Source organism: Akebia trifoliata, chromosome 5 (genome assembly GCF_017979445.1).
Source record: "Akebia trifoliata isolate Shusen 1 chromosome 5, ASM1797944v1, whole genome shotgun sequence".
In the NCBI taxonomy this organism is placed as follows: Eukaryota; Viridiplantae; Streptophyta; class Magnoliopsida; order Ranunculales; family Lardizabalaceae; genus Akebia; species Akebia trifoliata.
In genome coordinates, this window is record NC_141379.1 from 884,573 (window position 1) to 907,372 (window position 22,800).

Below are 22,800 nucleotides of genomic sequence, written 5' to 3' on the forward strand. Positions count from 1 at the left end.
TTTCTAACAAAAAAAATAAAGTTTTTTTTTTTTTTGGGAAATTTTTTAATAGTTCTTTAAGATAAGAATTTTGTTTTGATATTATGAATTTGTTACCTCTTTAAAAGTAATGAAAATAAAATGTAGTAGTTAGATAAAAGTTTGGATCTTTAGAGAGAATAATTGATTTTAAAAGAAAAAACAATTAAATGAGCATAAATTTGCATGGACTTTTATATATTCTTGTAATTTTTGTCTCTTTATCTCTTCCTCTCATTATATAAACCAATCTTGCTGTTGTCTCAACCCCACTTTCCTTTCTCTTGAATGCTATTTCTTTACTTTCTCTGCCTTTATTTTCTCCCCCCACTTTTCATTTAATTTAGAGCTCTCAAATGGCAGCCTTTTCACACCATCACTCTTCGTTTCTTCTTGATTCAATTTTCCTTCCAAGTATTCCAATTAAAATGTCTGGTTTATTGGAGGAAGGATTCATAAACAACTCCTCCTCTTCTTCCTCCTCAACCTCCTCTTGTTTTCCTTGTTCTTTCCCATCTGAGCCTTTTCAAGAGACTCCATTTCCAATTGATGTCAAAGTTCTTCAATGTAGTGATAATGGAAATTCTATAACTGAGAAACAAAAGACAGATTCGTCATCTATGGTGCTTGATCTTGAAGTTAGTGATCAAATCATTCAAAGTAAGGCCACCCCATTACAGAAGAAAAGAAGAAACAGAGATGGGTCTTGCTTGATTTCTTCTCAATCCAAGGTAAACTAGTCAAAATTTGGATTGAATTCTTGTGAATTTGGGTTTTTCAAATTATGGGTAGTTCTTAATTTTTCATATTTGGTTCTTACTCTATGATTCATTTTGTAATTAGGATACAAAGAAAGCTAAACCCAAGAGACAAAAGAAATGCAATGGTGCCTTGAAAGAAACAGAAGAAAAGAAGAGCAAAGCTGATAAGAAGAATCAGAAGAAAGTCCCTGAATTTCCCATAACTGGCTATGTTCATGTGAGAGCAAGGAGAGGTGAAGCAACAGACAGCCATAGCCTTGCAGAAAGGGTACTGTAATACTAATATTAATTAACCCTCAAAACCCAAGTTTTTGATCAATAAAAAAACTAGTTTTTGCTATAAATATAATCCTCTACCCATATTCTCATGTCCTCTAAATATGTTTCCATTAATGGATTTTCAGGTAAGAAGAGAGAGAATCAGTGAAAGGTTGAAGATGTTGCAAGGTCTTGTTCCTGGCTGTGACAAGGTGAAATTAAGCTCTTTTAAGTTTTTTTTTTTTAGTGTTCTTCTCCTTATTAGAAAATTAACATTTTCATGTTGTTTGGAATTTAATAGGTGTCCAGCAAGGCCCTTATGTTGGATGAGATAATTAACTATGTCCAATCCCTACAGCATCAAGTGGAGGTAATAATAAATTTAAATAAAGAAATAAAGCTTTAAAAAAAAAAAAAACTTGTTTATCTTTGTTAAATGAAACATAGTTAATCACTTGGTGTGTCCTTTTACTTGCATTTTCAGTTCCTCTCAATGAAGCTTTCTTCTGTTAGTCCCATATTCTATGAATTTGGAGCAGATTTCGATGCCTTCATGCCTAAATCAGAGGTATAATAACTATTCCTTTCTAGTTTTCATCCATCTATAATTTTCTTCATGAAACTGATGGGTTCATTGTTTCTAACATGAAATTTCAGAAACAAAGTAACTTGGTATCACCATTGCCATCTTTGCAACAATCCATCCCTACACCATCAACAGCTTTTGCTGATACTACAACTACCTTCACCACAACAAATAATTACTCTCTTCTAGACAACTCAGTTGCTCTTTTACTTCAGCAAGGACAGAGACCAAATTCATTCTCTCAGGTATAATTACAAAATACCCAATCAACTCCTATATTTCTACTTAAAGAATCCAAAAAAAAAAAAAGAATTAAATTAAATTAAATAAAAAATATAAATAACCCATGTGCTAACATTGACTATATCATATTCAGGATAATGGAAATCTATTATGGGATGTTGATGACCAGAGACAAAGGCTTATTAATGAATCTGGTTTCACAAACTTGTGTTCTTTCCAAGAAAGTAATATAAAATCTACCCCCACAGACATCTGGTAAGTCCTTCACTCCCTTTCTTTTATACTAATATCAGTTAATCTTAAACCCCTTTTTTTCTCTCTATATCTTAACTTTTTTATTTTTTAAATATCTTAACAGCAACAACAACAGAGAAAATAATCCAAGAAACCCAGAAGAAATTAAAGCTTCTTTTCTCTCAACATCAATTCCAATGGAGTGGGCTTCTTCAACTTTACATTCTGATCCAATCCAAGTAGAGCTTAAAGGGGTCTTTGGCTTTGAATATGGGAGAAATACAAGGAAAGCAGAAGAAGATGAAGAAGAACAGTTGCAAAGCAACTAAATATGAAAACCAGATTACATGAAGAACCCTTGTTACATGCTCTACATCTGACTCACAAATCTCAAGTACAAGAGTCTTTGGTGATTAAAGTTAGGGACATATTGTGTAACAATATAATCACAATAAAATTGAATTTTCACTGTATCATTGTTGTGATTTTTATTATTGTTTCTCTTTCCATGTAACTTCTAAGGGAAAAGGACAGTTGTTGTTGTTTGACTACTTAGATATATATATTTGACTTGTTATTTTGTTTTTATTTTATTGGTTTTCTTTGTGGAATCTTTCTGTGATGTTATTGTAGGTGGGTTGAAGTGTTAAGGTCTCTATCAACTTTTTAACGGTTGTGCACAGAGGGTATCTATGTAGAAAATCTTTATATATGTATATTCATATTTGCTATTTTCTTGTGAACCAATATTCAATTGTTAAATAACAATTCTTGTAAAATATTAATAATATATAAAAATAAAAATAAAAACAAATCTGGTTCAGTAATTTCATAAAAATTGATAGCTGTTTTAGTAATTTCTCTTTTTCTTATTTTAACAAAGGAATTATAATCTGTTAGTTCTTCTGTGATTTTTTAGGTAAAAATAGGTTCCTTTGGTGAGTGAATGATACTGTCATCCCTGGCCTACCATTATCACAAGGTCCAAGCTGCCCTAGTCCTTGGTATTCAAGTTCGTTGAAATCTAGAATAGGCACATCTTGTTTTTCAAGCTTTCATTTTATTTACTTAGCAATTATTTTTAGGGTGACATAGACATGCCCCTCCACGTTTTGGTCATGAATATTAGAGATATCTCTTGTGTTTTTAAATTGATGACATACCCCTTGACCCTTGTCTTATCTAGTATTAATTAGAGTACTCTCATTTTGTTTTGTAGTCGAAGACCCGTGATTTTCTCCTAAAATTAGTCATCTTCACTTGTCTGATATCTAGAAAATCTGCGTTTCTTGCCTCATCTCAACCACACATGTTACAAAGTGTATCAAACATAATTTGAGACAGACCAAATCTCATTTCTAAGCTTGATTGGATGAATTAACAAAATACTCACTATTTTAACCCAATGGGTCGAAGAAATGACCATGACCACGTCTCAAGGAATGGAGGTCTTGAGTTCAAATATTCACTTAAGTGTCACTCTCAAGGATTTATCCTAGAAGTTTCCTGGTGTGTGTGTGTGTGGGTGAGGTGAGGGGACTGCACTTGGCTGAGGATTAGTCGAATGTTCTAAGAGATTTGGATACCTCAACTAATATATATTTAGGATCACACTCAATTATAGTTTTGTTGGTATAAAGACTAAGACAAAGAATTAATGTCCACATAACCCCTCTTTATTTTCTTCCATCTTATCCCTTCTTCAAGTTTATTGTTTTTTCTCTTTTCCCTTTTTTTCAATAGAGTCGTAATTTTTGGACTCAATTTTTTTCCACTCATTCAGTACTCGACTGATGTGGCAAGTGCATAGAATCATAGTTCATTTTCTTTAAGATAGACAAAAAAAAAAAAGATCTACAATTCTGTGCTCTTGTCACGTTAGTCGAATACAAATTAAGTATAAATAATAAAAAATCGAGTGTGAAAAGCATTAGTCTTTTCAATAATACTCTTCTAATTTTATTATCTTTAATTAATTTTTATTCACTCATCTATCTCAAGACAATATGATGTCATCAGCTCATTCGGCTCATGGTGTCCACAAACTTGTCAATCTGCTCAAAATAGGTGCACCTCCAAAAAGTCAACCTCCCAAGGCCCCTGATTTATTAGGATGGTAGCCTTGAAAATTGAACAGCTGTGATTACCCTCATTAATCTGGCTTAAGAAGTGGGGCCCACTCAAAGGCAGCTCAGCAACTAAATGGTCTGCATTTATGTGTTGTGCTACCGATTGATCTCAAGGCTTGATGCATGAGAAGGGTTTTTTTTTTTTTAATATAAATTTAATTAAACAGGTAAATTACACATAATATTAAGGAAATTTTAATAATATCCTCTATAAAATTGGCAATATTAATATTATCCCAATAAAGTACGAGTTTACCCCTTGACCTAAGTAAACATCGACTGACTATGAAATGGACTAATATTTGACCCTTAATCAAATGCCAATACGTCCATGCCCGCTATGCCAGTATTGTCCGTAAGATGTTTAAATGAATCCCAAATTAATAAGGGCAAATCAGTCAATTTGTTGGATATAATTGGATCCATTAACTAATATCAAATTGCCACCTTCTTCAAACAAAGTTCTGAACCACCCCCATTTTTCAGGATAAGTCAGCATCTAAAGATTAGCTGACGTGGACAAAAAATTCATAGTCACGCCACGTGTCAAGGCGTCGTTTGATAAGTAATCATGGAGATCATAATTATAGAAAGCTTTAGTCCTAGACAAGCCATGTCAGGTCCTCTCAACCACGTCAGAGAATAACACGTCGGCAGACCTGGAGACTTCCCTTCACTTTAATGATGATTGAGGTCGACATCCATGATGTGATGTACCATGCATGGATTATTTGTCATCCGTCATGATTCGTTATCGTGGAGACTTTGATGCCATTTTAGTCATCTTTTTACACTAAAGCCTCATGTGTGTTGTCGCCTTCTCATGTCATTATAATGACATGTCATGTCAATATGTCATGTTGATGCGTGTCCTGAGATGACATGTTTGTTATTACTAAACGACATGCATGTGTCTGTGATCGGCTTAAACTTGGGCCCATGAAACTTTTAAACTTTCGAAGATCTTTCTCAGTAAAATACACGTGGTCATGCATGTGCCATCCACCACGCAACAATGACATTCTTTAAAATGTCAAAATTTTCGATAATCATATATGATTGGAGCGAAATAGAATCTTCAATTTCACTAAGGAGCCATTCTTTTAGTAGCGTTGTCAATGGATCTAATCACATCTAAATTTTGATGTAATAAATGATTTGGTAATCGATACAAACAAATATTATTGCATAAAAGATTAACATACCTTTATTTATTTTTATTAAAAGATAAAATAAATAAAGTTATTATTAAAAAAACAAAATATTGAAGAATGTTAATGTGTCCGTAAAATTTTGGACATTAACATTTCCCATATATATATATATAATAGAATGTCAAATTTGTAAAACACGTCCCGCCCATAAACATGTTTGCTGATCTAAGATGGGATTAACGATGGAGATTGCTTCATTTTAAAATCACCCAATTGCATGTAACCACCCATGTTTCAATTTTTTAAAGAATAATGTTGAAGTAACATTGTGGGAGATATTTCTTATGTGGAATTATGTAAGAGTTATAGATGCTTTTCATCGAGATATCGTTACACAGTTCCACGTCAGAAATGTCCCCCACAATGTTACTCCACCATGACTCTTTTTTAAATCTATAAGATTATGTTTTTATAGGTTTTTGGTGCAAGAGATCGGGAGTTTGGATGTAAAAGATCTAATTGGAAACATCTAATTTGCTTTGAGATTCAAACTCAAAATCCCACTCTCTCTATTTCTTACTCATTATCCATGTTTGATATAGTTGATCTTTTCTAAAGATCAAATGGTTTCTCCTCATCATGGATACGTCTATGAGCGGCAAAGTTCTACGTGGCATAATTTATTTTAATTTAAATGGACCCGAAAGGAATTTATCCAAAAATTGACGAGATAATCATTTTGAATTCGAGTTGTTCCATCCAAGGTTTGATCCCAAGACATAATGCTATTTATAGGCAAGTCTCATCGTAACCTCTTCCTCAAGGTTTCATCACTTTATATTGTAGTTCCTTTCAACATGTATAAAGTCATCCTTGCCATAATCAACATTTTGCTAAAAAATATCTCAGTCAACCTCTTGTTATATTTTAATATTTATGAAGGTTGTGAAAGAAGGGAATTTATTTGATTTCTTGAACCCCGACTAGTGACTACATAGAAAATGACAGTCCTGAAAGAGAATTAATTCTGATTTAAAAATAAAAAAATTGCAATTGATCTCAAAATTGAATCTTTTTTTTTTTTGATTATGTTGCGGAAGGAACAAATGCGAAATGAAATCAAATCTTTTGAAAATATATATAGAGAGATTTACCCGGTAAACCGAACTGTTGCATTTTTATTACAAAAACTCTCTTAGAGTTCTGACAACTCCAAGGGAACTTTACTTTATCAAGTTTATTACTCAATAAACTTTACTTATCATGTTTGTTACTCAGCAAACCTTGGAGTGTGATCCACGCCACAAAATTCAAATTAAGACTGTTGATTTGTTATTCAACAAACCTTAAAGTCCATCTAACCACATTAATTTTTGGCAATAAAAAACATGATATGATGTTGTCATAGTTATAAAGGAAAGAAGTCTAAGAACTTTGAAAAAACAATTCTAAAAAAAAAGATTAATTTTAACAGTTGGAGAAGTTAGCATTGTCCAACATTTTTTTTTTCCAATAATACCCTTCATTGTTTTGTCTTTTAGTAAAAAAGATAATGGTATATTAATCTTTTATATAATAAATATATTTCTTATATCATTAATAAATGCATTTATTATGTTGGCACTGATTGCCAAAGCATTTACTATGATAAAGACTTTTAATTCAAAATACTTAAATGCTCATAATATTTATTATGTAAATATGTTCTTATCTTTTTCACACAAAAAATAAAATGAAGAGGGGTATTATTTTAAAAAAAAAAAATGTTAGATAATGCTAACATTCCCATGAAATATTGGTTTTTTGAATATGAGTTTTTTCATGAAATATAGAAAGTTGTGATGTTGGATTGCCCATTTGACAATCCACTAGGGCCCAATAACCCTTAATAAGATTTGAAATCTTATGAAATTAGTCACGCTAGATTGATTCATAAAGTAAGGTTTGTCACAGTAACAAACTTGATAAAGTAAGGGAGTTTTTATAATAAAATTGTAACAAATTGGCATGCCCAATAAATCTCTCATGTATGTGTGTATGTATGTGAAATCAATTTGCAAAGATTCCAGGAAAAAATTATGTTTTTTCACCTCCATCTCAATCGTATATTCGATGCCCTATCTTAAAAGGTCTTTTAAAGTTAGGAAAGTCTTGTCGAATTTGATTAGTCTAGACTTGATTTAATTATGATAGTTTTGGATTTACATATATATACAAATATATGGGACATGGATCTAACCCAACAAGTAATCATATTAAATCTCATTCTATTTCTCATGTCTTGTAACGATCATTATAGTTGTTGTTGTTGTCATGTCGTCATCACCGTTATCTTGGAACCCTTATCCCAAAGATGGTCATCATATGTAGTGGTGCACTCTTTTTCTTAAAACTGAGATTGGATTTTTTTTTTAAATTTCCATTTTTAGATAATCAAATTGACAAAGAACCAAGCCAGTTTGATAAACTATATATTTAAAGCTACTTTCCTTGTCATTATTAATTTTTTTGTCATCAAAGATTCTAATGAGAAATTAGAACTTAAGCTCATTACCCCCACGTATCTACACTCATCACTCAACTTTATGATGTTGTTTGCATTCGAAACGTAATGTCGAGCACTATTGGTATATTAATGTTGAAATAAAAATAGATCCAAATATTGAAAAATATAATTAAAACTTGGATGTAGGGAAAAAAATACACTTGGAAATTAGTTGAACCTTGAGCCATGACTATTAAAGACCTTGATGACTACGCAATCCGTTGTTCTTCTATTTTTCACCTCTTTTCATTTTCACAAAGGAAATCGATTCTTTCAATGTGAACCTCTCTTCCCATATGTCATAATCTTATTAGTTATTTAAGTTTGGAAGGTATTTCAACTTTTAGAAATACTTGTAAAAATGTTTTTTGTATTTTGTCTATTAAGATGCATGAAAATACAAGAGTTTTATGTGCAATTTCAATTTTTAAAGAATCTCTTTCAAATCACAAAAGGTTATTATAAAAAAGAGTCGTGTTGGAGTGACCTCATATTGCACGTCATGACATGAAATTGGATAGGGACCATAGATGCTTTTTCACTTGTATCTCAAGGAAAAGCATCTATGGTTCCCATGCACTTTCACGTCAGGGGTGATGTGAGGTCCAATCTTTAGGTCACTTCAGCATTATTCTATATATAAAAAAAATGTAATTGCAAAGTTTTTAGAAAATTATAGGTGAAATTTTTATAGTAGTACAAATTTTTTAGAAAATTACCGATACTGTATTGATTGAGAATTGTAATTTTTTTTTCAATCCCATAAAATTTTCTATCCCAAATTCTCTCATCTTTACTTATATTTCATAAATTAGGTGATATATCACGGCAATTATATGGAAAAAAAAAATTATAATAAAATACATTGATTTGGGAAAATTTTATTTCTCAAAATGCTAAATTTATAGTTTTGAGAAATACTTTTAAAATGTTTTAAGATTACCTTATGAAATCAAGGTAATTTTATGAAAGATCTTTTTTTGTCTAAATTAAACACAAAGATTGTGACCACTCGATCTAATAATGAGATTTCAAAGGAAAATGTATTGAATTAATAGGGGAATATCTCTCCAAAACATTAGAAACACTCAATGTTGATGGTCGGGTTCATCTTCGTAGTTGTCTCCATCCAACTGACACTATCAAACAATTTGAGCTCTCTCTCTCATTTGTTTTTTGGGCCAAGGGATAAGCATGGGAGATTATCAAATTGAAATAACAAAATGGGTAGACAGGACAATGGGCATTGTGGGCTACAGTTGTGGTTACTGGGGCCATGGGCCCACCTTAGACTATTGGGCACGGTGGGTGCACCATTGAATTTAATTGTCTCCTTTGTCTAATAAAATTGAATCTGGGGTGAAGTATTGCTAGCTAAGATGAAGAAGTGACGTTTATTTAATAGGGTGGTGGCCTTATCCTTCATAGCTAGCTGGTTATGGGCTATCTTAAAATAGACTAGAGACTTGATCTAACTTGTTTTATGTTTTTTTTTATTTTTTTAATATATTAAAATACTTCTTCTCTGGTCAAAACCCACCTTGCGTTTCTTTCTTAACTCCTTAACCTTTAAGGTTATTTATTATTTAACCCTCTTGATCTCAACTACAATCCATGGTGTTCTAGGAATTCTATATTATTTATGAGGTTTGAAGGTTTAAGGGCCTTAGAGTTGAAGAGAACGGTTTTTGTGGTGAAAGATCAGGGTTTTTGGAGGATTTTAAAATGAGGGTATTTAGGTCATTTTCCATCATTCTCTTATAGAAGGCTAAAGTTAATGGGTGTGTCATCTCAATCATAAGTTTGAAAACATACGGGTATCTCAAATATTCAGCAAATGCCGGAGGGGCATTTCTAAAATACACTTTCTTTAATCTGTGCAACATGGCATAGGTAATAGAGTAAATCTAGCCTTACTATCTTAGTAAGCCTATAAAAGGAAAGAAAAAAAAACATGATCTGATTCCATGGGGATGTAGATGACAAAATTCTATGAATTTTAAGGGAAAAAAAGCTTAAAAAGATTATTTATAGTATATTCTTGATTTTAAATTTGGGAGTTCCGTAGTGCTATCCATTTACAAAACTTTTGATCTGAAATGTTATTTTTTTTATTTGAACTTTTTCATGAAATATAGAAGATTATGATGTTGGATTGTCAATTTGGCAATCCATTAGAGTTCAACGACCCTTAGTAAGATTTCAAATCTAACTAAGGGAAGTGTTTCTCTAAGTAGAACTTGTAAATGCTAAATTTGTACTACTTTGAAACTCTCACTAGATGCTTTAGATCTTTTACTCTTGAACTCTTGTGTGTGTCTACAACACAATCTCTCTATTGTCTAAATTGAATTATAATAAAATAATGGTAGATTAACATCATATGGGAGTTTGAAATTGTACTCTTGTGTATGTGTCAACCCGTGTATTTATAGAGGTAAAATCTTAATATTTCCTTAAATCTCATTCACAATTTGATCATTTGTCAAATTTAGAAAGTTGATCTTGATTACGAATGTACCAAATCATGATCATTTTTCTTAATTGATCTCTCTTTTTCGTGATCTTCTGTTATCAAAATTCTAATAACTTTTGACTTCGTTCAATCCCCAATTTTTAAGGATTTGAACTGACTAAGTAACTCTTCATAGATATCAATAACTCCCCATCTATCGAGGTCTAGGCACATTTGAAAATGTGATTGAATGAACTAAACTTACCCAATCACTCTAAATTGGATCGGATGACTCATCATTAAATTAAATTTACGGATCAAGGCATAGTAATCAGAACACGTGTCACACATTGAAAGCGTTTTTTTTTTTACCCACCCCCACCACTTGATGACTAACAATTACTATCTATTGAAAACCTGTGGAAACGTTCAACCTCATGAAGTCTCCATGGAAGTGATCAGCAATGTTACTGTACTTTTGTTAGATTTATTTATTTTATTTTTTTTTGGTTAGTGTGAACTCATGGGCAAGTGACACGTGTTAGAAGTAGTCGACATACCTAACTGGCTTTGGTTCCCTGCCAACTTGTCCAAGCACAAGTGGGACACGTCAGCTGTTTGAATGTTGTTAACTTAGCTATAAATGCCAGAAATCTTAGATTGATGGAATGGTTGGCGTACGCAAATAGTTGGATGACATATGGGGAAGCATTATTATTAGAGAAACAATACAAGTATCAGATGGCTTTTGGACCCATCTGCCAAGCACGTCTGCACTTGTCCACCTTGTGTTGGTGTTTGGTTGGAGACATAAATCTGATCCAAGTCGAATTTTCAAGGGGAATAGTATTAACCTCTCTTTATCTTACCACCCATGATCCATCCCCCACCAGTACCAGTTTTTTTTGTGCACAATGTTGGGATTTGTTATTTGTGGTTAATTTGGAGACGACTAACTTCAAAACATGATTTTTAAACTCGCTTGAGACCGAGACATATCACCCAAGTTAACTCGGTATCAGAATTGAACGAGACCAACTCACAAAGTCATTTTTTGATCGAGATTTATGAGTCACGTTTAATTTTTTAATTTGTCTCACGAGACGTCTCAAATGTATCAAAAAATTCATCTGAGACGATTCCGTATCTGAGCTGAACGAGACGAGATGAGATGAGATACCGAGTTTAAAAACCATGCTTCAAAATCCAATTAAAGTAACTCATGGAGTCAATTTGGTGAATCATTAAGTTAACTTATCTGCACTAAAAAATGCACCCAATCAGGTCAAACTTTGACCGAGTTACTCAAAAGTCATATATGTAATATTTTAAGCGAGTTTCTATTGCCACACCAACTTTTGCTAATGCCATCCTAATTAGTACACATCTTGGGGTTGTGTGGCAATAGAATCTCTCGATTTAAAGGAGAAAAATAAGACAAATATTTGTGTTTTTTTTAAATATTGAAAACTGTCTTTTAAATGTTTATAATTTTAATATGAATAATGATTTTATGACACCCCCTCTGACATACTACGCCACCATCACAAAATCATAGATCATTTGCCTCAAGATACGTAAAATCATAAATCTTTTTCTTTTATATCTTGAAGCAAATGATCTACGATTCTATGATGAGGACATAAGGGGGTGTATGTCATAAGAGAGCGTCAGATTATCACGACTCTTTTAATATATTAGTATTTGACTTTTCCAAGCGGACTTATGAATTATCGGATGAACATTCGAGTCTGTCTAGTTGAGTTTTATTTTAAAATGAATATCAATATCCAAAGTGACGGTTTGTTGCTAACAAACTATATATATATATAATTATTGATTTCTGACCTCAAATTCAATAATCTTTTCTTTTTATATCGTGGGCTTATAATATTGGAGTTGATTAGAAGCCCTTGACGAAAACTACTCAGATTTTGAACTTTGAACGGAGTAGTGATTTTGATGAAAATTTCAGAAAAAACGGTGTGGGTACTTTGTGATAGTTAGAGAAAGAAACATGTATTAAGAAATCATGAAACTATAATACTTGTTTTGCATAGTTTGGAAATGACAACATGTAGATAAATTTCCTACCTCACACCTTGAGATGCATGGTCTAGAATGATTCTCTAGCTTTTGACTCCTATAGTATCTTTATAATTCCACAGCAACGATTAAATCAATTTTCAATTTCATGAATTTTCTAGTGGGTTGCATTTAGGTTTCACACATTTGTCTTTGATGGTGGCCTTTATAGTTTCCTAGGGGAGAGAGAGAGGTGGGGTTGGGGGTGGTAAATAGTGTCTCATCAACCCTAAGTGCAACCCATGCCTATTCGTCAAGGTGGTCGTGTTCACTCATCCCCTTATTGTCCCTTGTCCACCCTGATATGACAATGTTTGTCGTTCTTTAGAGGCATATTGTCCCATACTCTTGTCAGCTATTCTTCGGGACGTCCCTTATGCAGGGTTCTTTACCTACCTTGCTCATGTGCGACCTCTACCAGTGATTCGTCACCGTTAGGTTTGCAAGGTTCGCCCTTTTGGAGGATAATCCCATCTCAACAGAGAGGGATCCAACTCCGATCAATGGTTTTATGTCCAGTATTTGGATTCGGAGGCTCCCATTAATAATATTTGGACTGGCTATCTCCAACAACTTGGACCCTAAGGCGAGAATGACTCAAGAGGCAGCATCTCGAGCAGTTACTTGCTCACACTGTGGTGTCTCGTATCTCAATGTAACATGTGTTATTCATTTAGTTTCGCATCGTTGTTTTTCATCTCCTACTTTATAAATAGAATAGGGGTTGATAGAGGATTGAAACATGGAATTCCCAAATTACCTTATTTTCCCTTTTTTTTTCCTTTTTCTTTTTTTATATGCTTAATATATATATATATATATATAGACTTGGGTTAGGATCCCATGCCTCCTAAGAATGACTCATGAAAAAAACACATGATCTAAACCCTTTAAATGCAAAATACAATGATTGAAATTTATCCTTGGGATAAGTATCTCCGAGATTTGTGTTATCAAGATTTGTGTTTAAAGGGTGGGGTCATGTGTATCCCGAGAAAAAAAAAATCTATGATTTTAACCCATGCCATGCCAGGGAGCATGTCCAAGGGCGGCGTCAGAAAATCATTATTCTTTGGATTTGACCATTAAACAGATTGCATTATCTCCTATTTCGGTCTCCTCGTAAATGATTATCAACAAACTTTTGCACCAAAATGAGTGTATTGAAGGATTAGATTTTCTGCAACATTTCTTCTTTATTTTTATTTTTGGAATAGTGGTGATGAAATCTACTATCTTGTAGCTTAAGACGGATCTGAAAGAGACAAGACTACACCATTGCTCCATATTCCTTTTGAATGTAAGCCTAAATACCCAACCCAACACACAATGATAATTTATCATTCTGAAGACGATACTGCAGTCCCCAAGTTCAGACCATTTTAGTAACTGAGATTCTTTTGGGATTAATCCCAAGGACCATAAGCAATCCAACTCAGTGATAGATAGATTATGCATAATGGTAAGTCCCACTCATTGGTGCAATTTCAGCCTCTGTTTGTGACTTTGCGACTCCACCCATTCAAGACAGGAGGGCACACACAACCCCAACCTATTCCTCCAGCATTTATGATGTGGCCAAAAGACTACATGAATGTGTCCGGGCAAAATACGCACACTTTGGATGCTTGAAACATGTCCTGTTCAAGAATTTATGTAGACTGGGAAATGGATCTTACCTTGGACACCGTAGTTTCAACAGATGATCAAAAGCAGCCTGCATTTAAGTCTTCTGAGTTCTGATAACATAAGGTTTACACATCTAGGTGTTGAATGGCACAAACTATGTTTGAATAAACAAAATCCAAAGAATTGGAAAACTTACAATAATATCAAATATTTTGTCCCACCCATCATTTTTTTTTTATTGCAGAATAAAAATAAACATTTACTTTGGGATTTTAAGAAACAGACATTGCAACTCAGTTTAGATTGATTGTGAAGAAAACATACGGAGCATCAGCGTCACCGCCTAGACCAGCCATCCCTCCAACTTCATCTTCAGACTTCCAGAAGGAGCTGCAGAAACATAAATTCAACCATGAAGAACGGAAACAATCAATCTAAAGTCAAATCTTCCACATAAATTCTATCTGTAATGATAGATAGGATTCAGATTATTAGAACTATAGACTTTGAAGTTAAAATTTAAGGATTTGGGCTTTGTGTCACTACATTTGATATTGAAATATTGGTGTCTTCCCCTTCAACCCTTATCAACCAGGCTGACCTACAGACTTGTGACAACTGTTCTGTGTATTTAAGATATGGCAATACTACCCATGTTCCTAGTTAGAGAATTGTAGAAAAGCAGGTATTTATAACTATTAATATCTTTTGAAAAAGAAAAAAAACCTACCTACGATTTTATTTATTCCTCAAGAAAAAACACAGAACAGGAAACCTCCTCTATCATAAGTCATCCCTGGACCACTGTGTTCATTACTCCATTGCTCTCCACTCCTATTGGATAGATCGAACTCTTGGGATTGATCATAATATGTCTCATGTGGAACTTTTGGGATTTCACGTGTTCTACACACCCAATGGTTCCACAAATTCACCCCTTTGAAATTGTGGGCCACTGGATTGAGCATTTTTTGGGGTGCTCAAATCAATGAGTAGAAATCACCAACCAAGCTGATTTTGGGTCTGTGCATCAACCAAGAATTAAACCATAAATCCATTCTATCAGTGGACTTGAATGAGTGCACCCACAGCTTTTTTGGGGATGTCGTAGTAATTTTTGACAGGACGTATGTGTTGCAGAGTTTCTCCTTAAATATGATATATGTTTGGATTAGACTAACATCAATATGCTTTTCAGGCCACAAATACTTCCTGTTATGTTGAAAATATCCAAATAGAAATAAGGTAGTGTAGTCATTTCAGAAATATACAAGACAGAAGTAACAAACCCATTTAAGGGTATTATGGGGAGATGCCAACCTATAATAATAATTGGGTGCTTACAGAATATCAAATAAACTAAGGGAGAAAAAGTAAAAATTTCCTAAAGTTTAACAACCAAAAGTAAGGCTTGAGTGAAAAATACAAGTTCAAAATGCTTACAGCAAGATTTACACTTGTGTCAGGATAGGAAGGTCATAAGAAAACATCTTCTTAAGGGATCTCTATTACCCTCCAAAAAAATAAAAATAAATAAGGGATCTCCATTTGGTGCACCTATGGATTTGCCTGGTCAAAAACTGACCATCCAATTTTAGATTTATTTCCTGGACTATCCATCAAAACTACCCTGACCACCTAAAATAAGGTGATAGACTGGACTGTTAGGATAATCCTACTTTATCATGGTTCACCTAGATGATCTCATAGGCGGGAAACATCAAATGATGGCTGTTGAACCCGTCTATATGAGCAACCCTGTCCTGATAGAGAATTTCTCTAGGGCCTTGTATAGAAGAATAGAAGAAAATTTTCCTCATAAGGAAATTTCTATTGTTTTGGAATATTAAAGGAATTTTGGAACAGTAGGAATTCCTTTTCAAGGAAAATTTTCTGTGTTTTCATACAGGACCTTGCTTTAGTTATTGAATTTCACAAAATGTATGTGCGACAGTGTGAGGGTCTAAAGTAGCTAATGCCATGGTAGTAAATGAAGTGCTAAAAGCCCATGCACTTACCTGTTTGTGCTGTTGCACAACCCTTCAAGAATAGAACGCACTTTCTTTTCACTTTTCACAGATGGAGCCAATACTGCTGCCTGAAATAAACACCGCAACAAATGCTCAGTAAACAAGGCCAAACATGAAATTAAGAGAATGTGCAGAAAAAGCTTGGTTACCAAGAATGACGGTGGCAAGCCATATCTTAGAATGCTCTCCGCAAAGACACGTACAGCACAGAAGTGCATCCAGGAAGTAAACACCTACAGGGTAAATGCATTCAAAACATAAGATTGAAATATTTATACCATACCAAGAGAAAACAACAACAAATAATCTTTAAAGCACACTAGATGCAGGAGCAGCTCTGGGACGAAGTTAGATCTACTCATCAAGGATTAAAGAGAGTGAAAGAAAATAAGATTAAGATGAAGGTATGTTTTAGGCAGTTACGGACTTCTGTTCAGTACCTTTGGTCGGCATAAGTAAGCATTATAACTATATCATTTAAGAAAAAACTGCAGAATTAACAAGTAGCTAATCTACAATCTTCTTTAGTTGACAATTTCCCTTTTTTCTTTATATCAGATGTCTCCGAAGAGACTTAGTTGGTAATTTTATGAGAAGAGGAATGACCAGATCCAAACGAAAGGGCAGTAGAAGGCTTAAATTCTTGCTTTGGAAACCTCCAATTAGGATAAATTGAATAGTGGTACTCACTACGGACAACCTTTCTACATGTACACTATGTGTAAAACACAGTAGTGGAAGACTACTGCTCCCTATGCCATAGAGCCAAAATATAGTAGGCAGCTCTCAAGTAAAAAGAATGGACAAGTCTCTATCCAGCTCATAACACATTTGTATAACGTGGAACCAGAATTAGATTCAGAACTTTTCTCTTTCACAAAACTGTCAGCTCACTAAGGCATCATTACAGATTCTTGTATCAATTGCAATTTGAAAGACAAATCCATCAGATTTCAAACATGGTTGCACTTCCAATTACTGATTCCTAAAGCTGTATGAATATAGACATCATAACAAACTATCTGCTGGTTGAGCCAATTTCCTGTGTAGTCAAATCTTCATTTGGGTGAGGACCTCACCTAGCCTGGACCTATGGCACCTAAAACAGAACCCTAAGCAAGTAATAACACACTGTACAAAACTGGTTGCCTGAGAGTGCCTAGGAGCTAAGGCTATATGTTTTATGTGTGTGCAGCTTGAATGGAGGAACATCATTCATGCACTGACCACATATAGCTGCAATAAAGCTAATAGTGATAATTAGACAATTTAATAGATATCAAATCTCTTGGAAATCTCGTAGGATATCTAAATTCCCCTGAGAAATTTAAGTTGGTGATGATTTTTGAAAATACCAAAATGAATTTGTAACAAATGTACAGAAAAGCTGCAAGAATAAAACATACCTCTCCATAACTGGTATAGCACCATTGCAGAAGGGAGCTTCTGAGGCTTTCCTGATCTTGCATCAATTTTTCTAACTCTTGCTTCCGACTCTCCTGAGCTTCAGGACTATACTCAAAATCACGAATCTGAATAACAAAAGGAATCATACAATCAACCATTGCAAAAGACCAATTAGAAGAGGAAATATTGCCTCTATGGTGGTCCAGAATACCATCAAGGAAATTATAAACACCAGTGCCATGGGGTCAAGTTTTAATGTTAAAATCATTGTAACTGCAATGAGCTAGCTAGAAAACAGACTCACTTGATATCCTTTTTCGCGTGCATGTGTTTTGAAGTTATCAGCCACACGACCAAATAGTGTTACAGTGTAAAGAGCATATTCGTTGTCCTCATGCAACTTCTTGGAGGATCTGGGGACCTAAAAGATTTGACCTTAATAAGAAACACAACTATTGAAGTAGAGAATCACAAGAAAAAATATGCAAAACCATGTACATTTAATCAATTTGAATGCTGGGTGAAATCAATAAACTGTGAAAATAAGCATGCATTAAATATATCCTAACAAATGTTTTGGAAAATATACAACAGACCATGAGGTCTATCATCCTCAATGAAAATAGGTCAATTGATCAAGAAATTCAGTAATCAAAACCGTAGTCTTACTTCCTTTGACATTTGCCAGACAATATTTCAGATAAAGTCCAAAGGATAACAAAGGAATGGGGAACATACCACATAAGATGTCAATGTTTCGTAGTTTGACAACCAGTCCTTCTGTGAATACTTGGGAACAACTGCAAGGAGAGTCACTAAATGTTCTGATGTGATAATATCCTCTGGCTTCACTAAATTGGAAAGATCGCGGACAGCCAAGCTGTAATATAAGAGATGTGGATAAGCTATCTCCAACAAATAACACCTCGTGTGAAATTCTCAAGACATAAAGATAATTGCAATCCAATATAAAAACAGTTTCCATTACAATATTTCAAATACCAAGAAGCTTGATTCCTGAATATCATCCAAATGGTGTTAAGTCTGAGAAATGATTACTCATACCTTCCACTTTGCTTTCTGTTGATAGCATTGAGCTGACTGCGCACAGTGTTATACTCTGCAACACGAACCTAGCACAAATCATGCAGAAAAAGGTTACGTTTCAAAGATGAGGCTTCGTTCCGATCTGAGCTATCAATGGAAATCAATAACGTTCCCATAGAGATTTGGTTTGAGCAGATAACTGGAAATGAAAAAAATAACTGGAAAGATAGTTGTATTAAAAAGGAAGCAGACACAAGACATGATGTCTACACAATAGATTATGGGCTAAAGAAGGTGAGAGTTGAGAAAGGTATCTACAAACTGGCATGAATTAGAGAAAGGCAAGAAAAGAACCTAGATTGTGTAGAAGCATATAGGGCGACAGTGAGAGAGTCAAAAGGATGAAGAAATTAGTGAAAGGAGGCAGATTTATTTTCCAAATACTTACTAGAGTGCATGCACACTATTGAAGAATTAGGGTATCAGAAGTGAAAGTAGCTTCAGCAAAGATAAACGTGAGTAGGATCTTAGGACCAGTTGGGATTCCAATAGAAGTAAGAAAATCACGGGAATTACCAGATAGTCCTAACCAACTAAGTAATTAAATAATATTTGAAGATGACGAAAATGTTAAATGAAAGGTGAAACAGTGATGGAGTAAATATTAAGACATAAAACAACTATATCATAGAACCAACTTGGTTTGATGCCAAGCAAGTCAACTCTCAAGGTATTCTTTCTACTAATACTAATGATGGAGAAGTTCAGAGAAAAAGTGGAAGGACTACCACAAGGTTTTTATTGACTTAGTAAGCATCAAGACAGTAAATTTAATGGGTATTTTTGAAAGGAAGCATACCAAAATGAACATAAAGACATAATTAAGAACATAATGACGGAGTTGCGACCATTGTAAGAAGAATTTGTGAGGTGACGAATAAGTTCCCATTTACAGTTAGTTTATACCAAAAATCAATTTTGAGTCCAAACAAATTTTCAGTAGTTATAGACGAATCAACGACATGTATTCAAGAGTACACTCTTGGTGTGTGTCATTTACAGATGACGAAGTGCTAGTTTACCAGATTAGAAATGAGTTCCCATTTATAGTTAGTTCACAGCAATGTTTTGATTAGGAGAAACACCGAATCGGTCTCGACCAAGCATTACAACTCCAAAACATTTAATGTTTGGTGCTCAAAGTTTTGTTCTGGTCTCACAGCTGAAACCAGAATGTTTCATCAAAAGATTCCAAAATCGAACGAAACATTGGTTCTCTGATTATGGTTAGAATAGTTCCTTAGAAAAAATTGCTAGAGAACAAAAACAAAGTCATTACCTTGAGATCATCCTCAATCCTGGCTACTTGAACGTGAATGCTGTCCACGATCTCCCTCAGTGGCGACATTGTTGGGTATTTCGCTTCATCCCACGCAAATCTGCCATTGTGAAACCAAAGTTCAGTTTTTTTACATAAAAAAGTAGATTTTCTCACAAATTCAAGCCATGTTTGCACAATTTTAATTACCTCGTAAGGTAGGAATCAACAGGGACTCCATCGACTGTCAGAGAACCACTCTCGACCCCAGAAATTCTCTCCAATTCGTCGATCTGACGCCTTATCTTGTGAGAAACTCCTTCAACAAAGCTATTCGACTGTACGTTTAACAAATCAAACAAAATCATAAAATCCCTAAAACAACGAAGAAAATACATAAAATTCAAATTCAAATCTCACCTTAAGAAGATCATCGCTGAGGGCTAGGAGAGAATCTAGAGTTCCTACACGGAGATCAGGCGTGTTGAACTGCAAAATTAAGGAGATAAACAACAAAACCAGAATAAAAAATTCTGAGATTTAAACTTTAGATCTGATTTGGAAAAAATAAATTGAGAGGTTTAATTTGAGTTTGATTACCCGATAGAGAGGAGTGTCGAACGAATTCTTGGAGATCGCTTCCTGTAAACGACTCCATAGAGACGATGCGGAGGTTTGAACTGGAAGAGAAACCATCCAATATCTCGTCGCCATTAAAATTAAGATCTCGACCTCTCTGGATTTTCTAGTAAAAAAGTATAGGCTTTAGAGAAAAAGAGGAGAAAAAATAAAATAAAAAAAACTGTTTTTGCAGGATTTAGTTGTAGCGATGGAGGAAGAAAGGTTAAAATCGCGGAAGCATTGAAACGAAGGACTAATGGGGGTCAGACTCTACACTGACGGTGCAGAGACCAAAAATTCACATGACGTTTGAGGCAAGGGGATTGAACACACGGTTGAGATGAGCGGATAAGGATCTGTTTCTTAGAGATTAGCCAAGATTACTAGGGATTAGTAACAACTGGGAATGTATAGGAATATATTTCCATATGAGTCTTACGTTTGGTGCTTTGGCCTCAAAGACCGTTTGAGCTATAATTTTTGGTTTTGTTGTTCAACAAATCACAAAGGGACATCTAGCACGATAATGAGAATAAAAAATTATCATACACGTTAAAGCAGCACGATGTTTATGTATGATGCAAGACTTGCAATTGTGTAGTTTAGCATGCCACGTGGACCTGATACAATGGTTAAGCACTTGAGTCCTGATAATCGGACTATGCCACATGGCATACTCAATTGACTATCTGACCTGATAAGTTCTGGAACCATAGATCTGTGCTCCTTGGGATACACAGTGCACTCAAGATACACATTTTATGAGGAAGTGTAGTGTAGTGTAGTCATGTATCCCGGGTAACCCAGATCTATGATTCCGAACTTGTCACATCAAGGTAATCGATTGAATTTACCATGTGGGATAGTTAGATTATTACGATTGTAAGCATAATTGATCTTAGTTAAAAAGGTTAGACTCAATAATTATTTGGTGTGGATTCAATCCAGTAAATTTAGATAAATTCTAAAAAAACCCTTGTAAAAGAAATTCATAGAAGTGTATTTGAATTTTAACAAATAAATCAAGCAGTATTACATGTACTTGGGGGATTCGGGTAAGATATGGTGCTTTTAAGTGTATTTGAGTTTTTAACAAATAAATCAAGCGGGATTACTACAAGTCGATAGTCAAGCGGTGTTACATGTACTTGAGGGATTTAGGCAAGATATGGTCCTCTAAGAGGTCGATTGCCTCGTCCGTGTTAGTCTATAATCGAGTCTACACGTTTGGAACACCCGTTGTCAAAAAAATAAAAAATAAAACTACTTTGACTATTCTTTTTGATTCTTATGACTAGGGGATGGGTTAGTTCCAATTCAATTCCTAAGAAGTTTAAAATTGTAACCATTATATTTAGCTCAATTCTGATCCTTGTGGGTAGCAAGTCCGGTTTCAAAATGAATGGAATTAGAATCGGAACCACAACAAATCATGGGTATCCATTGGTTCAGGTTTTCAAGAATTGAGTAAGAAAAAAAAGTATTTCAAAACATTATAAAAATAAATCCTTTAAAAAAAAATTAAGATATTATCAACAAAATTAGTAACTTAGTTATAGTTTGTTATACTAAATATACAAATTAATGATTTTTTTTTCAAAAATAAAAACTTATTTTTATAAAAAGTGAGAAATTGAAGAATTATATATAACATGCATTTATTTTTAAATAAAAAAAATATCTTAAATCATCTATAGTATGGAAAGAAATGACAATAAATCAATTTCGGATGCCCACAGTTACCCATTGGATAGAACCTAACGGTTCTGGTTCCTACTGATTCGGTTTTATTTTAGATTCGACTCTAATAAATTCCAATAAAAAGGGAACTAAAATCGAAAACTTTGGTTCTTATTCCAATTTAATTAAATAGGTACCCATTGACACCCCTACTTATAACTATTTGATTATGGTTCTCAACAAGATAATTGGTGGAAAAAAAAAACCCCAAAAATAATCCCACTATTCATTTTGGCATAACTGATGTAAAAATCGAAACGCCCACCGTGGGGCTCGAACCCACGACCACAAGGTTAAGAGCCTTGCGCTCTACCAACTGAGCTAGACGGGCCATTTTGTTTAAATCAGAGAACAGATATTATTCATTCTCTACTATTGCATTGGACATTTGACCAAAGTTATAGCGTGAGAAACGTTCCATAATCTCAATGTAATACTGAAAAGACTACCTAAATGTCATCAATCCTCATCTTCAACTTCTAAGCAAAAAAATCATTTGATATTTCTCCCAAAATGCTGTCATATTGAAACACTTGAATC

At 34.0% G+C, this 22,800-nt stretch overlaps 2 protein-coding genes and 1 non-coding gene across 3 annotated transcripts; 1 reads left to right on the forward strand and 2 right to left on the reverse strand.

The window, feature by feature from the left end:
- The first annotated feature begins 280 nt into the window (after window positions 1-280).
- Window positions 281-2,688, forward strand: LOC147400796 (uncharacterized). The gene is made up of 8 exons (XM_086441821.1): window positions 281-749; window positions 862-1,047; window positions 1,184-1,249; window positions 1,339-1,407; window positions 1,522-1,605; window positions 1,695-1,868; window positions 2,000-2,121; window positions 2,225-2,688. The coding sequence occupies exons 1-8, from the start codon at window positions 375-377 to the stop codon at window positions 2,427-2,429; spliced, it is 1,281 nt and encodes a 426-aa protein (XP_086297947.1). The 5' UTR covers window positions 281-374; the 3' UTR covers window positions 2,430-2,688.
- An 11,483-nt stretch (window positions 2,689-14,171) lies between these two features.
- On the reverse strand, window positions 14,172-20,889 carry DET3 (vacuolar ATP synthase subunit C (VATC) / V-ATPase C subunit / vacuolar proton pump C subunit (DET3)). Its single transcript, XM_086441822.1, has 11 exons — window positions 20,500-20,889; window positions 20,320-20,388; window positions 20,110-20,237; window positions 19,921-20,020; window positions 18,600-18,667; window positions 18,273-18,414; window positions 17,839-17,955; window positions 17,534-17,659; window positions 16,277-16,360; window positions 16,116-16,195; window positions 14,172-14,487 (listed from the first exon to the last, which is right to left on the reverse strand). Exons 1-11 carry the CDS (start codon window positions 20,611-20,613, stop codon window positions 14,391-14,393), a joined length of 1,125 nt encoding a protein of 374 aa, XP_086297948.1. The 5' UTR covers window positions 20,614-20,889; the 3' UTR covers window positions 14,172-14,390.
- Window positions 20,890-22,518: 1,629 nt separating this feature from the next.
- On the reverse strand, window positions 22,519-22,591 carry TRNAK-CUU (transfer RNA lysine (anticodon CUU)). The gene has a single exon. It is a non-coding gene; the product is annotated as a tRNA-Lys (tRNA).
- Between the last annotated feature and the right edge of the window lie 209 nt (window positions 22,592-22,800).